We start from the raw sequence: 16,017 nt of genomic DNA, 5'->3' as shown, positions 1-16,017 counted from the left end.
TCATCAAAATTAGCCCTACTCCACAAACTGAAATTCACCCTGAAAGAGTAATGATTTCAGTCAGCTGAAGTGAACAGCACGTGATCTCCAAGATTGCCTCCCAGGACAGCTTACCTGCAAGGAAACAGTGTTGTATTAATAGAGGTGGTGTTGGTGCTGAATTTTGTTTTAAGAGGAAGTGCAACTAGGCAATCATCCTATCTGAACAAATTAAGAGGAAAAGAAAGTTAAAGTTAAAACAAAATTCTTTATTCAATGGAAGAATTTAAAACTGAATTACAAAATCAAACAAAAATTATTTGTAAAGCCAAAAAGGTCACTAACAGATCAAAAGAGAATATAAGTTCTGTGAGTAACAGTGCACTTGAAATGCACTTACCCTTGATTAATCCACTCTCACACATATGAGATCAGTGGTAGTCACGTCATCAGCTAATATGCGTTCGAGTGTCCCCTGCAGGCCAGGGTTCCGTCTTAGGCCAGAGAGATCAGCGCACTCTGTGAGGATGTGGGCCATGGTTAAGTCGGCACCACAAGAACACACTGGGGGAGTCTTCCCTCTTTAATAGATAAGAGTGCGTAGATCGTCCACGACCTATCCTCAGCCTACACAATACCATGGCCTCTCTCCATGAAGGCCGGAAAGAGGAACACCACACCAAGATGATTCGACATAGCTGAAAACAATTATCTATAGCACGTACAATCATAGGTCTATGGATAGTAACTAGGCTGCCCTACAAAGTATGATTTTCAAAGTTTGATTATTTTCTGAACAGGCCCCGTATTTGTACATTGTAAAAAATGGTGAATGTATTACTCGGCTTCGTCCGGAAATTACAGTATTTTCTTTACAACTGCATGCAGCAGCCTGTCTCACAAACACTCCTCTTGCACGTTTCTTTTGACAGAGTTCATGAACGAGATGCAGTTAGACGAGAACCCCACGTGGGGAGAGGCCTATCGGTTGGGTCCAAGTACGTAGACTTCTCATAGCGTTTTTCAACTAACCCCAGTCAGATAACTGTAATTTCCGGCTCTAACACCCGACGTGGAGAGATGGAGAGGCTGACCAAGGAGTACTTGCTCGTTCATTAGATAGATTACAGTTTTGTCTGAATTCACCAAATGCTGCTGCATCTCTCCACTCTTCATTTTGTGTGTTATGTGTGGATAATAAGCATGAACATAGGAGATTTGAAGACTGCATAGCTCTCCATATAATCTTACAAGGAACCCATCCCTCTTTGGGGTTGCAAAAGTACAATGTTTTTGGTATTATTAAAAATTCCACACAATATTAAGTTTGCAATATTAGCTGCTAAATATAGATTTTCTTGTTCCAATCAAAAGTGAACTAACTACCCCTTCCTTATGGACAAGGTTTTCCATTATCAGTGAAAAATGTTGTGTGGAATCTTAAACAATACCATAAACAACATTTCGACTTCAAAGTGGGACAGGTTGCTCGTTAGAACTAACACGTGGCTTGAACTTGTTGATATGATGCTATTTGTTGGTGCAGTTTGCATTTTAAATTTGATTGTTCTCAGGAAGCTCTTCTTATGCATGCAGGGTGTCTATTAGTTTGGAATAATTTCCTTACAAATGTTCTACATCTCCTGATTCCAATTAAGTCAGGGTTGTCATGAAACCTCAGCTTATGCCATTATTATTATTTCTTATGGTGTATAGAGGGTACAGAGAAAAAAAAATATATATATATATAATATACGCTTAAAACTATATAAAGTAGATAGAACAACAATCAGACAAGAGATCAGTGGATGGTAATATAACTTAAAATTTAATGTCCAGAGAATTTAGCCAATTCACTGCCTCTTCACTTGCTGTATGAAGTTCGTGGTATCCTCCCTGGAAGCTCTGAAGTGGGCACTTCATTACAACATGGTGGACTGTCTGAGCCACGTCACCACAGTCGCAATGAGGGCTGGAAATTTTTCCCCACTTATGGTGCCAGAAGTTACATCTTCCAAGACCAGTCCGCACTCTGTTCAACAAAGCCCAATTCTTCTTGGCAAGTTGAACCCAGCAAGTTTCCCACAGCTGGTCAGAGTTTGGAGCAGCCCACTCTTCCCTCCAGGCATTATTCATGTTGTACTGTGATTCAACCAGCCCCTTTCCTAGTTGCCATGATGGATGTCGAGATTTTAATCTTCCATGCTTCTGAGGGTTGCAGTCCTGATAAATCAGCAAGAGTGTGTTTGCAGTACATTTTAACCATTCCTTCTTCAGAGCAGTTAGTCTTCGAAGGTGATGAGGATGGATGTTAGTTAATACTGGCAGCCATTTAAGTGGTGTGGATTTGAGTGTGCCAGGCACTGTCCTCATGGTATCATTCAGCTGGACATCAACTTTTCCTGTGTGTGCGCTGTTAATTCATACAGGGCTACAATATTCTGCAACTGGGTATACTAGGGCAAGAGCTGCTGTTCGGAGGACATTAGCATTTGCTCCCAACTAGTGCCACTGAGTTTGTGAAGGATGTTGTTACTGCTGCTGTTCTGCAGAGGTGTTCTTTATACATCAAAGAGCGATCCAGCACAATACCCACGTATTTTGGATGAGCACAGTATTTTAGCTGTTGGCCTCTGAATTGAACTTGTGGAATGTAATGGGCTCAGCTTATGCCATCATATAGGATTACATTGGCTGATGCGACTTGACGTGTACCTCCAGGTCAATAACAAATGAAGAATTGAATGTAATTGACAGAAGGAACTGGAGATTACGAAGATACGAGGTCTACCTTTACCTTGACCCGCAAAAAAAGTCAGGTATATAATGGAGAAAGGCCAGTGTCTGTCTGAGCATGAAACAGGCCCCAATATCAGTATCAGTATGCCAAAATTACCATATTTACTTGTGTATTTTCTCTCCTGTCAGTTTTTGACATTACTTCACACAATTTACTTTAACTTGCACAATTTCTCTTGCTTTCACAAAAGAAATGTGTTGATATTATTGATATTGTATGTATGCCCAACCCATGTTGCATTACTCTACGTGGTCGGGTATGAAGTGAGATGAATCTTCATAGCGAGTTTTTATGACCGGATGCCCTTTCTGACATCAAGCTCATCAGAGGATTTAATGAGATGAAATGAATGATGTGATATATGATAGCAGGAAAGAAGAGGGTGAAGCCCAGTGCCAGCACATATCCTACTCCTATTGAATAACACAAAGGGGTCTGCTCAAGGTTTTACGTCTCCATCCGATGGACGAATCACCATCAACAGTGTCATGTGCCCTCACTCCATATGAACACTGCAGAGAAGTTTGGAATTTAATCCAGGCTTTTGTTATGCAGTCTAGTGATTAGAAGTTGTATACCACCACCTTGCCCTGCCGGCCAACATACTGATGGTGAAATTTTTTCTATCAACAGGGCTTGAACCAGCTAACCATATCATCAGACCATGTAGACTTCACGCCTTAGTAATAATGGCCACCAGGCAGACTATTTTGTTTCATTTTTCCCTGGCTTAAGGAAGGAGACAACAAGCCTACAACATGGGTTATGAAGCATGAATTATTCCAAAAGTAGTAGAGGTTCTGTTACTAAGTTTTTGCACCTCATAAGACGGTCGGGCACCCCTAGTAGTGATGCAAGGGCCATTGACAGCACAGCGACGTACAGGACATCCTGTATCAGAATCTGTTGCCCTTCATGGTTAGGCTTCCAAAAGGCGTTTTCCAATAGAATAATGCTTGACTGCACACAGTGGGGGTATCGGAGGAATGTCTCCACAACATTGCCACACTTATGTGGCCTGCCGAATCACCAGAGTTTATTACCCATAGAATATGTCTACTAGAGATCATTCCACATTAAGTTGCCATATCGGAGAGCTCTGCTCAGCACCATCACAGGAAAATGGCAGCACATGTAATGGTGAAACTCAGTATTTCATTTCAAGATAAAGGGAGGAAGAAACTAAGCTGAACCTTATTTTTATGAAATCAAGTATACAGGGGTTTTAGAGGGGGCTTATGTAGATTTTTACAGTAACAATAGTAAACTACTGCACATAAAAAACCTCATTATTGAAATTCAAGGCAAATTGGGTGAGAAAATAAAAATATAAATTTTACATGGTTGGGAGGTGGGAGATACACTTAATTGCATTTCATAAATTTGCCTGGACAATGCCAGTTACTACTGTGCCGTCTTATCGCCCCATGAAAAGAATGGTAAAAAAAAACATGCTTATGAAAAATGTGGTGAAAATAAAATGTGCTTAAGAAACAACAGCTAAATAATAAAACAAACCACAGATAAATAGCATAGCAAATTTCTGTATCAGTACAAGTCGTATCTCTGCACACTACAGCATCAGAATCTTCAGTAACAACTGCTGTACAGTACAAGAATATTCAAACACACACAAAAAATTAGGTGACCTCTCTTCAACAGTGATAAGCTGTCGGCGATTCACAGCGTAACGGATTGCACGTTGCATGTACCAGAACAACTCGGAAGGTAAATGAAGAAAGGCAACAAAGCGATGGTTGTGCTTCCACCCTACAAACATATCTATGAAATGTTTAGTAGTTATTTTAATAACTCGTGGGTAAAACAATTGCCTTATACCTTTTCTCTTTTTCATAATTCAATACAAAGTACATGATAATATTCCGTAATCACGACAAATTATGGGTGTCAAAGACTGGTGTCTTCACTCCTTGTAGTTCCATAAGAGCAATACTGTTTTCTTAACATGGAATGATCTATAGTGGAAAGTCTTAACTTCCCAGTGAGGGAATTCTTTTTTTTTTTTTCAACCAATAGAGCAATTAAAAAATTAGATGCAAGGCTTTTCTAAGTTTTGAATTGCTCTATTGGTGAAAAAATGTAAGTCCCTCATCAGGAACTTAGACTTGGTAGGCGTGCAATAATTCTATTGTGGAGATTTATATCCCGTATGCTGTTATCAGACTGTGCCTCTACTAATGGCTTCTTATGGATTCCCTTGCTTACACCCCAGCACCAATGGGTAGGGCCTGACACATCCCATTCTGATGAGTCTAGTGTAAGGCCTATGTCAAAACGCTGGTTTATAGAGCAAACACCTAAATAGCCTTACATCTAATTCATGTCTACTAGAGCATAAGAAAACAAGGAATGACAGAAAATGTCATACTATGCAGGAGCAAGTTCACAAGTGAGTACTAGAGCACTCCAGTTGCAGATACAGAGAATTTTGAAATTATGGTTGGATTACAACATTGAAGTCCTAGATGTCCTCAGTGAGAACATGTGTTGAAATGCTGTAATGACTTGTCAGGGTATGTTTTCACTCTGAACAGGGCACAAACTGTGTTCTGTGCATGCTGTGTCCCCGTTACATTACACCCTTCTGGACTGTCCTGAGATTCCTTGTCATTCTTCCACGTACACCTAACAGGTGATATTACATTGCATTTTAGATGTTCCTTCTTAATGTCCCAGTGCACATACTTCAGGAACACCCAAATTTTTTTGGAGGTGGGCACATAAGGAACCACTTTTTAATACTGTTTTCAATTTCTTTAATTCATTACACAGTTAAGATTTCTTGTTTTGTAAGAAATCCTAGTTATCAGAAGCATGAAATACACATCCTAAGATAACCCCTTAGTCCCATTTCCTGATTTCCTCATGGCACTATAGCCCTGAAGGGCCTTGGCCTACCAAGCAACCGCTGTTCAACCCGAAGGCCTGCAGATTGCGAGGTGTCTTGTGGTCGGCACGACGAATCCTCTCGGCCATTATTCTTGGCTTTCTAGACCGGGGTTGTCAGATAGCTCCTCAATTCTAATCATGTAGGTTGAATGGATCTCAAACCAGCCCTCAGATTCAGGTAGAAATCCCTGACCTGGCTGGGAATCGAACCCGGGGCCTCTCGGTAAGAGGCAGGCACGCTACCCCTACACTACGGGGCCGGCGAGGTCAGGGATGAGATGAAAGGAAATTATATCCTTTAAAGCCAGATTCCCTTTCTGATGCCAGCCTCAGATGAAGATGAAATGAACGATGATGAATGCAACTGGGCAAGGAGATGGCTCAAGAATTTGAACTGTCCCGGCATTTACCTGGAAGTTAAACTGGTAAACCAAAAGAAACCAGCGGTGTGATTCGAACCCACGCATCTCCCAAATGCAGAGCTTGGTCCCTTTCTTCTCTCAATCCTGTGCATGCAGAGTGTTTTGTATTATATCGAGCAATGAACGTTGCGTGAATAACCGTTTGTATCAGTTCCAGGTGTAGATTGTGAGCTGTCGGAGTGGTCTCCGTGGTCTCCCTGCTCCATGTCGTGCGGAAACAACGCGGTGAAACAACGGACCCGCAGCATCAAGGTTGAGCCCACGGCAGGAGGGATGCCGTGCGGTAGACGAATTGAAGTGACGTACTGCTCCCTGCCACGCTGCAAGGACTAGTGTGTGCAGGTGAAAAAGTTTTGTTTCTCTTTCTCTGTTAGTGTAATTTACCTGTAAAAAAACATGATTCATTCTGTTTTGTTCATATCATATTTAGCCAACTCATTTTCCAGTTAATAAGCAGCCTTTCTTCCTTTCCTTCTCAAAGCTTCCGTTGATATTTTAGTCCTTGCTCTTGCCACACTATGCAGGGTGATTCAGCTAAGTTGCCCACCACAAATATCTTCTGATGTGTTAAAAGTATAGACATTCTGTTTTCAAATCCTTAAATTGTATTAAGGGGCTCATATAATACTGTCCTATTCCTCTCGATCACATACGTCATTACTGAGAAACAATAGCAACATTGTTTTTCTAATTGAGACTATAGAAAGTTCACCCGATAAACCAACAAATTCAGTGATGTGCTTACTTTGGAAATCAGATGAATACTTTTGGAGATATTAAAGGGTTTCTAATGTGTGGGTATTAGACAGAAAGCAATGTACCACTTGCTGTGATGTCCAGTGTATTGTCCTCCTGCATGACTCATGCTTTGTTGATAAACACACATACAGAACATATTCCGTACATAGCATTAAGTATATTTTGTATTATTTCCATGGAGATAACAGAACGACTTCCTTTGTGCACAAAAATTTACTCTAGGAACTCCAGGGATATCGATCGACTTCAATCAGGTCAAAGAATTTAAATGAAAAGTCGGCTTGACATAACAGAATAAATAAATTTACAAGAGCACAATACGTCAACAAGAATACCTACAACAAAAAGGGCTTGTCAATAGCAACAAAATTAAAACACAACAAAACAGTCACTCAACCAGAAATAACATACGCAAGTGAAACCATCTTCAAAACAACTAACAGTACACAAACAGACAAAATACTCAAGATAGAGAGAAGAATCATTAGAACGTACATCAACAAATCATACCAAAAAGATGGACACTGGAGAGTAGCTTCTAATGAAACAGTCTACAAGGAAATAGAACCAGTGAAAAAAAAAAATGAAATGGCGTATGGCTTTTAGTGCCGGGAGTGTCCGAGGACATGTTCGGCTCGCCAGGTGCAGGTCTTTTGATTTGACTCCCGTAGGCGACCTGCGCATCATGATGAGGATGAAGTGATGATGAAGACGACACATACACCCAGCCCCTGCACCAGTGAAATTAACCAATGATGGTTAAAATTCCCGACCCTGCCGGGAATCGAACTCGGGACTCCTGTAACCAAAGGCTAGCACGCTAACCATTTAGCCATAGAACCAGTAATGAGCACAATCAGGAAGAAACGCACTTCATTTTTTGGATATCTAATCAGGACACGAGAGAACAGGATCATCAGGAGAATAATAGAAAAATTAGGGAATAGTAAGTGCAACATTAAGTGGATTACAGAAATCAAGGAAGATCTGGATAAACTACAAATTACAGTGGAAGACCTAAGAAACAAAATCAGGAAACTTGCAGACAAGCAAACCGTCCAACCCACCCCCACCTCCGCACCCTCCCCCGCCAATCTCGCATCGGTATAACACTAGAAGCACAAATATCAGCCATTCAAACGCTACCATGGCAACTAATTAACATTACAACAGTTGAAAAGATACATGAAATTCACACACAACATATTTTCTTCAGCTCGCCTCATATTTAACCAAATTAACATCACAACTGTCGAAGGGGTAAGTAATTTTCACACACATCGATTTTTCTTCGTTTCTGTCCTCCTTTAATTATTCCGTAACATTTCACTCTCCTCTTATTTCAGACATAACATCACAAGCTCTACACAACCTCGTATAGCTTCCTTTCGACTTTTAATACAAGAAGCTACAACCACGTCTACTAGCTAATTTTATTATAAATATAGCTACGTTTTCTGACAAACACCTGTCCTCGCTCCTAAGTGCTTCAAGAAATTTGTCATCTTATCTTTTCATATAAAATTAACAACTTACTACCACTAAGAGTGAGTGACTTTTATCCTAAATATTAAGCTATTATAAGCTCCTTACGCCATCTCCAGAATAAGGCACCATATTCACCAAATTTTATTCCAACGCAGAAATTTACGTATTTTTTTTTGGTTTACTTTTAACTAACCACTTGTTACCACATTTTAAAAAACAAGACATTCGTAAAGATCTACAATAAGGATTGATTATAAGACTTTGTCATAAGAGTACTTATAACTACTACATTCTACTTGCTAGTCATTTTATACACATTTGTACCTAAAACAGTATCCTCTTTTTAAGTATAAGAACAATCAGGATCCTAATCTATCTTTCTTTCAGGTATGAGATTTTTATTCTGATGATGCTCTCATTATGGGTGAAACATGTCCCTATATCTAAATTTAAATAAAAAGCTCTTATGTATTGAACAGGTGGAATTTATAATCTAGTATTATTATTTGACTTTAAAAATGAATGTATCAAGATTTGTAACTCGTGTAATTAATGTTTGAAGCCGGCCTTGCGGTCCAGCTTGCCTGCCTCTCACCCGTAGGCCCCAAGTTTGATACATCGGCCCCGTGAGGAATTTTTATCTGGATGTGAGGGCTGGTTCTAGGTCCACCAGCTTATGTGACTGCTGTTAATTGAGTAGCTATCTAACGGCGAGATGGCGATCCCAGTCTAGAGAGTCAGGAATAATGGCCGAGATAATTCGTCACACTAATCATGCATCATCTCGTAATCTGCAAAACTGTGGGCTGAGCAGTGGTCGCTTGGTAGGCCAAGGCCCATTAGGGCTGTAATTTCTTTTGTGTTTGGGATGTTGTTAGATTATAATTATACTCATTTAATTATTTTGATGTTTAGCCAAATTGTTGATGGTTTTAATTCATTCCTGGATTTTCCGTTTTCCCGTATCTTATGTTTTTTTCCCGGGGTCCCCTCAAAAACAGAGAATCGAGGTTCCACTGTACTGCGAATATTGTTTAATTAGTTTATAAGTTCTTCTTTAGACAGCGGGATGCTAAAAGCACGGTGTATCATACTATAGTATGCTGCACGTTTATGGGCATGTGGGTGTATGGAATCTTGATGGATTGTATTAGCGGTTTACGTTGGTTTTCTAAAAATCTTGTAGCTCAATGAACCAGGTTGTCTGATGATCGTTAGATCTAAAGAATTGAGTTTTTAATTGTTCTCTGATGCTAGTGTAAACTTGATATGTGGGTAAATGCGATTAAGATTGGATAGAGTGGTGATGGCGTCAGTCCCACTTTTGTTCATGATCCACATATCTTGTCCAAAAAATATTACTAAAGATGTTGTTATTATTAATTTTGGTGTCTTCTAAATTATCCAGATACTTTTCAGCTAGGATGCCTGATGCCGGTGATCCCATAACTAACCTGTTTTGCTGATAAATGGTATTGTCAAATGTGAAATAAAACTATTTTTAGAATATAGATGAAATCTTGAATTTGTCGCTTGATTCTTAATTGTTCTGTTCGGTGAAATTAGTATTGTCCCATTTAACAATTTAAGAATATGAAAACAGAATGTCTGTATCTTTAATGGATCAGAGGATATTAGCTGAATCGCCCTGTATATGCTCTTGCACATATCCTATTCATAGGTCTTTTATGTCCACTTCCATTCTCATCTCTTCCCAAATTCACTTTTGTCTTCTTTCCATTCATGATAAGAAATCCAGATAAACACAAGAAAAGCAAAGGGACATAAAGGTAAAAATTAACCTCGAAAGGAGAAATGAGCTCAGAATAAATTAATGTGGAAATGGGATTCATGAGGGGAAATCCCAGATATTTGTGGAGAATGTCTTTTTGTGTTTTCTTTTCATTTCTCCCTCTTCCAACACTGAGCTGTCATTGTGTTTATTATTTGTTCCTTTTGATGTTTCTATCTTCCTATACAGTGTGGTGCAAAAGTCACTAGACAGTTGGTTAAAAGAAAACAAAAGTAACAAGAAGACGTAGTACAGAAGGAAGTTTTAACCCGTTAAGTTGTTATTACCAAATGGCGATGAATACTCTTTGTCATGTTGGTATACAATACTATGACAATCAAAACAAATACGATAATCAAACTAGTGCATTGTTGAAAGCTGTAGTTTTCCGAATTGTCACGATATTAAAGAAAGAAGAAAGGATTTTCGCGTTTAAAACATTTTATAAAAGTGGTGCTACTGCAGTTGTTAATGAATGGTGACAGCACTTTAAATCAAAATCACCGTCTAGACAAACAGTGTGCAACATACGGAATAGATTTGACAAACATGGATCTGTTATGGATGCACCAAGATCTGGCCACCCAAGAACGGTCACAAGTGAGGAAAATTAATTGCGTGTATGTTTAACTGTGACCCAAAGTCCGCGAAAATCAACCACACGATTGAAAGACTTGAAATATGTATTCATGCAGATGGAAGATAGTTTGAACATAAAATATAACTGTAAACATTGTTTGTATTTGTGATGAAACACAAATTCAATCTTTTGTTTAAATCAGTGTCCAGTGACTTTTGCGCCACCCTGTATATTACTTAGTACAGGTATCCCTCGCTTTGCACAATCATTTCATTCTGAGTAATCATTGCGTAATACGAAAACGCGTAAAGTGAATGTATTATAATATAGGTTAGATAGGAGATAGGGACTATTTCAAGGAAAAAAATAAAAAGCCTATGAGTTTTAAGCAAGTGGAAGCTTTGTTATTCATTTATTCATACCATTAGTACAGTGTGAAACTCTACTACGTATGTAACTTTGAAAATCTTCAGTCATTTTCTCCATAATTGGCTCCCTTATTTGTTTCATCTTGGATGACGTCATTCTGGTCGCACTTTTGCAGATTTCCTTAATTTTTTCTGCTCGACTTTTTACGGTTCTCAGAGGTCTAACAACTGCTGCATATTACTGTCAATACTGTGATCATCAACCAACGGCAGAAATCAATGTTATGCACATTGGTGCCAGACATTTTGTATCCTTTTTCCCCAAACTGCTTCCATGTAAATATGTTATTATAAGCTTTGTAATTTCCTAAATTTTCTAATAGAGTAGCGTCAATGATTCATGTCAGACCACCACTGCTGGTCACTAAAAATGCCCTCTGGTTTTACGCTCTGCTGCTGACTATTTTTATCTTTTATCTCAAACTGCCCCCAAGTAAATATGTTAATATAATCCTTTTTAACTCCATATTATTAATGAACAAGTTTTTCTCATTGAAATTTTAGTAATATTTTCCTAACATTTCTGGTAGTGTATCATCAATATCTCATATGGACCACCACTGCTGGACACTGTTAAATACCGTGTGGTCTTACCTATTGGTCCAGTCACTTATCTTTCCCTTAGACTGCACCCATGTAAATATGTTAAGTTAACCTCTGTAAGACATACCCCAACATTTTGATGCTGTTATCCTTCACAACTGGTAATTTACAGCCAACGGCTGATATGTTGATATCCATATTATCACTGAACATTGTATTTTTCAGTGACTATCCCTACTGTAGTATGTCAACGTTATTTCTTAGTAATTACAATTTAATTACAAATCAGGTACCTGATTTATGCCTTGAGGTAGTACTGTGACTGATGATGCCTTCAATGAAAGCTGAAACATGTCTCATTTGGAAATAAAGATAAATTCCTAATTGTTTAAAATGTTAATGTATTGAATCGGTGATATTATAAACTAATTAGCATACTACATACTTAATGACTTACCTACGTAATTTGCAAGTGACATTAATTATTGTTTTATTTGGGAAGTATTAATTAAGAATTTAAAATGTGTTGGTTTATTTTTCATTGAAAAGCCTTGTCAGTAAATGAAATGTAGGTATAGAACAGCATAGATTATCTGAATACCAATCAACCAAAGCCTAGGTTAACCAAAAGCATTGCAGTTAGCAAAGCCATCCAGTGAGGAAGCTTTTCACTGCCTTGAGATGGCCATGAAGTGGTTAAAACAAGAAGAAGAAATTGATGCTGATTTTAAAACACTTGCGAGATTTAGCGGTGAAAGAAAAAGTAAGATGTACAATATTATAGGTTAGGATCCACCTTTCAATACTCCGTAATAAGATGGTAAAAAGTAGTTACAACCTGTTTAATGGGACCGGTTTCAACACATTTTAAGTGTCATCATCAGCCAATTTGCGAAGATCTTAAAACAATTAGCACATTGAATACAGGCAATGTTAATTTTTTGCCTGTATTCAATGTGCTAATTGTTTTAAGATCTTCGCAAATTGGCTGATGATGACACTTAAAATGTGTTGAAACCGGTCCCATTAAACAGGTTGTAACTACTTTTTACCATCTTATTACGGAGTATTGAAAGGTGGATCCTAACCTATAATATTGTACATCTTATTTCTCTATTCAATACGGAACAATAATGAAGTTTTTAACTTTAAATGAAAGAAAAAGTCTCGGCTCTCGAGCAAAAGAAAATTTTGGACTTCTTTTCCTAAACTGTAGGCCTATTTCAATGTATTACTTTGTGTATATTGTGTGGTACAAAATATATATATAATTTTGTGTTTAATATAATTTTTTTTTCCGAGAATAACCGTTATCTGGAAAACCATTCATACGAACACCCCCAGTCCCCAACTGATTTGGATAATCAATGTTCTGCTGTACTCCTTTCATTATTTTGAAAACTCTGGTAATCTTAACATTCATACTTGGTTCCCAACATTCCTTTCATCATTTTTGTGTATAGATTCAAATGGTGTAAATGAGCAAAATATCCAACATATTGAAACAAGTAATATTACTGATACAGAGTTTAATAATATGTACTTTTTGTTTGCAGCTCATTTATGTATGAGACACATCAGCTCGTGTGCATTTATGAGGTGTATTGGTACTGAGGGTGTGGAGTTCTCAGTGCAGGTGACTATAAGGCAATCGTCCACAGCAGATGAAGAATTTACGACAGTAATAAATTCTTACTAAGAATCTCACGAGTGATGAGCGGGAATCTACGATGTTTACCTGTCAGAATTACTGCAGTGATCAAATGATCTGAAATTCAATGGGATAACCATCTCTAGCAACAATTAGCTATAGGAAGATATTAAAAAAACTGTCTTATGCTAACCTAGGACTAATAACTACATAGAAAAAGTCGTCTGAAAGGGGGAAAATGTACACATTTAAAAAAGAAATGATATATTTAAAATGGCAATAGAACAGACAAATAATGAATATATTTATATTTTTAAAATTTCATGTGACTTAAAAGTTGTTGAGTTTTATATTATTATCATCATCATCATCATCATGTCATCTGACATTTCAGTTTGGGGACTGGGTGTTTGTACTATCCCCAACGTTCATGCAACTCGCACACAACACTGTCCTCCACCACAATAACACTTTATCAGACGCGCAATGTATGACTTACTCGTGAGGTTATGTAGAGTATGTAGGTCTTGAAGCCTCGATTAGCTGCTTAACCACTCGCTCACGGCCGGTAAACTGTTAACCGTGGTGAAACGTTAAACATTTCAAAACCAGTCTTGATGCAACAGAAATCCAACTTAACTGACTTAAGTCGTAACCGTGGTTGATGCACGCAGACATTGGAATTGTATACGAACTTCTTTCATCCCAGACCTGACTTTAATGATATAAGTGATAACGGCATGACCCCAGCTGAATCCTTGGCTGAATGCACAGCATAGTTGCCTTTGCTTCAGAGGACCCTGGGTTCGGTTTGGGGACTGGGTGTTTGTACTGTCCTCAACATTCGTGCAACTCACACACGACACTATCCTCCACCACAACAACACTGTATCAGACGTGCCAACTCCCACGATTTAAGTGAGAGACTGCCTATTTTTGGCCCTTGCTTCCTCTCTCCTGATTGCAGAGACTTATCTCCTGATTTCGAGAGCACATTTGGTATTCCTGTATTGTTTTTAAATCCCAGCTTTTTTTCTAGTTCTTAAAGTAGCTGGAGAGATTTGATGGTCAGTGGGCATTTAGCAAGGCAGATGCAATCAGCAGATGATGTTCTTAAATATGACAGAATCTCTAATGTAATGCTGTTTATATGATTATTTCCACATAGCATTGCCGACTGTGAGTATTTTTTAGCATATTTACAAGGACAAAATCTCAGTCCAGATCTAAGTTTCCCAAAAGAGAATTCTGGAAAAAAATTAACTTAAAACCCATTTAAGAAGGCCAGTGCTTTGAGCATAAATCTAGTTCAGAAATTGATGAAGAGGTGTAAGGTAGAATAAATAAATAAATAAATAAGAGAAATTACATAGTTGAGTAGTATAATGTGCTAAATATTCTTCAAAGTTACATAATGAATGATGTGTTGTAACATGTTGGGGATATGCCACAAAAAATCTCCTGGTTTTTTACTTTTAGAAGTATCAAAAATATATTTTGAGACGTAGTACCTCATTGGAAAGAGAAAAGATGATTCATTAACATACATAGAAGCACATGGTAGTGAATAATTTCAAAATATTTCAGTAAAAACCTGAATATATCCACACACACACACACACACACACACACACACACACACACACACACACAAACAATCCACCGGTATCACTTTTACCAACCATAACTAAAATTTAAAATGTGGAAAATATTTTAAAGAAATTTCCTTAAAGCTGAAGAGAGCCTCATTTACAGCCATTCTCAATGATATTTCTAATAACCGTTCTTAAATGCAACTGCAGCTACTTAATTTTAAGATTTCGATAAGTAAGTCATGTGACCAGCATAGAGGACCTGGCGTACAAGTGTCCATTACAGAATCAAAAATGGCATAGTACAGCCTTGTTTTACTTGAGTGTCAGATGGGTGTATAACAGTGAGCTTGATCACTGCGGTAATGCAGCCATTGTCCTTGGCTTTGAACTGATGTCACAGGTAAACTTCCATGAGATTCTACACATTATTTTATATAGAACATGATGACTTCACACATTTCTGGCAATAGCTAAGGAAATCTGTACTTTTGTTGTTGATCAAACAATTATTTTATACCAAAATGGACAGCAAGAATGTTCTTTTGTTTTTAATATTTGATCTCAAATCAGATGAGAAAGCAGCTGCCAAGTTGGAGGTACTGCGATAACAGTATTTGGTACGGGCCTCTCATAGTCTCTCTCACAAGCAACAGATAGCCCAGCAATTGCTGCCCTTTAGTACCCGCAGCACAAGTCTTTACCACAGATCGTTGCCCTTCAATTTTCCCCTCGATGATGTGTTGCAGAAGTTGATATCATTCACCTCTCATGATGTGCCTGAGCTTTCATTCCTTGAGGGTTGTTAGAAGCTCTTTTTTCCATATTTAACAAGTTGAAGACTTCCTCATTGGTCTTCTTTTTTACCCAGGATATTCGGAGCATTCTTCTCTACAAGTATATTTTGAAAGCTTCCGTCTGCCTTTGTAGCAGAGGGCTGAGCATATACCCCTCAAAACCCTACGGAAGGGCAGGGAAAATCGCAGCATCCGAACTTGGAACTGAAGGTTGAGATCTCTACTGGTGAATAGGGCCCTCATACAAATTTTTGGCTTGCCCGATCCTCAATAAGA

General features: G+C 38.2%; 1 protein-coding gene across 2 annotated transcripts in view; it reads left to right on the top strand.

Annotated features, from left to right (window-relative positions):
- The window catches only part of LOC136884414 (spondin-1), a 433,578-nt gene extending 417,975 nt beyond the window's left edge, over positions 1-15,603 (top strand). Inside the window, exons 16-18 of one of the 2 annotated variants that reach the window (XM_067156550.2) lie at positions 912-977; positions 6,263-6,453; positions 13,258-15,603. In XM_067156550.2, the coding sequence (XP_067012651.2) occupies positions 912-977; positions 6,263-6,444 (248 nt within the window). In that variant the 3' untranslated portion in view covers positions 6,445-6,453; positions 13,258-15,603. The remainder of the gene's footprint in view (positions 1-911; positions 978-6,262; positions 6,454-13,257) is intronic. The other variant, XM_067156552.2, reaches the window with a different exon arrangement.
- The last annotated feature ends 414 nt before the right edge of the window (positions 15,604-16,017 follow it).

This window comes from Anabrus simplex, chromosome 12, assembly GCF_040414725.1.
Source record: "Anabrus simplex isolate iqAnaSimp1 chromosome 12, ASM4041472v1, whole genome shotgun sequence".
NCBI lineage: Eukaryota > Metazoa > Arthropoda > Insecta > Orthoptera > Tettigoniidae > Anabrus > Anabrus simplex.
Note: the sequence above shows the minus strand (reverse complement) of the source record. Positions and strands in the feature narration are given on the sequence as shown.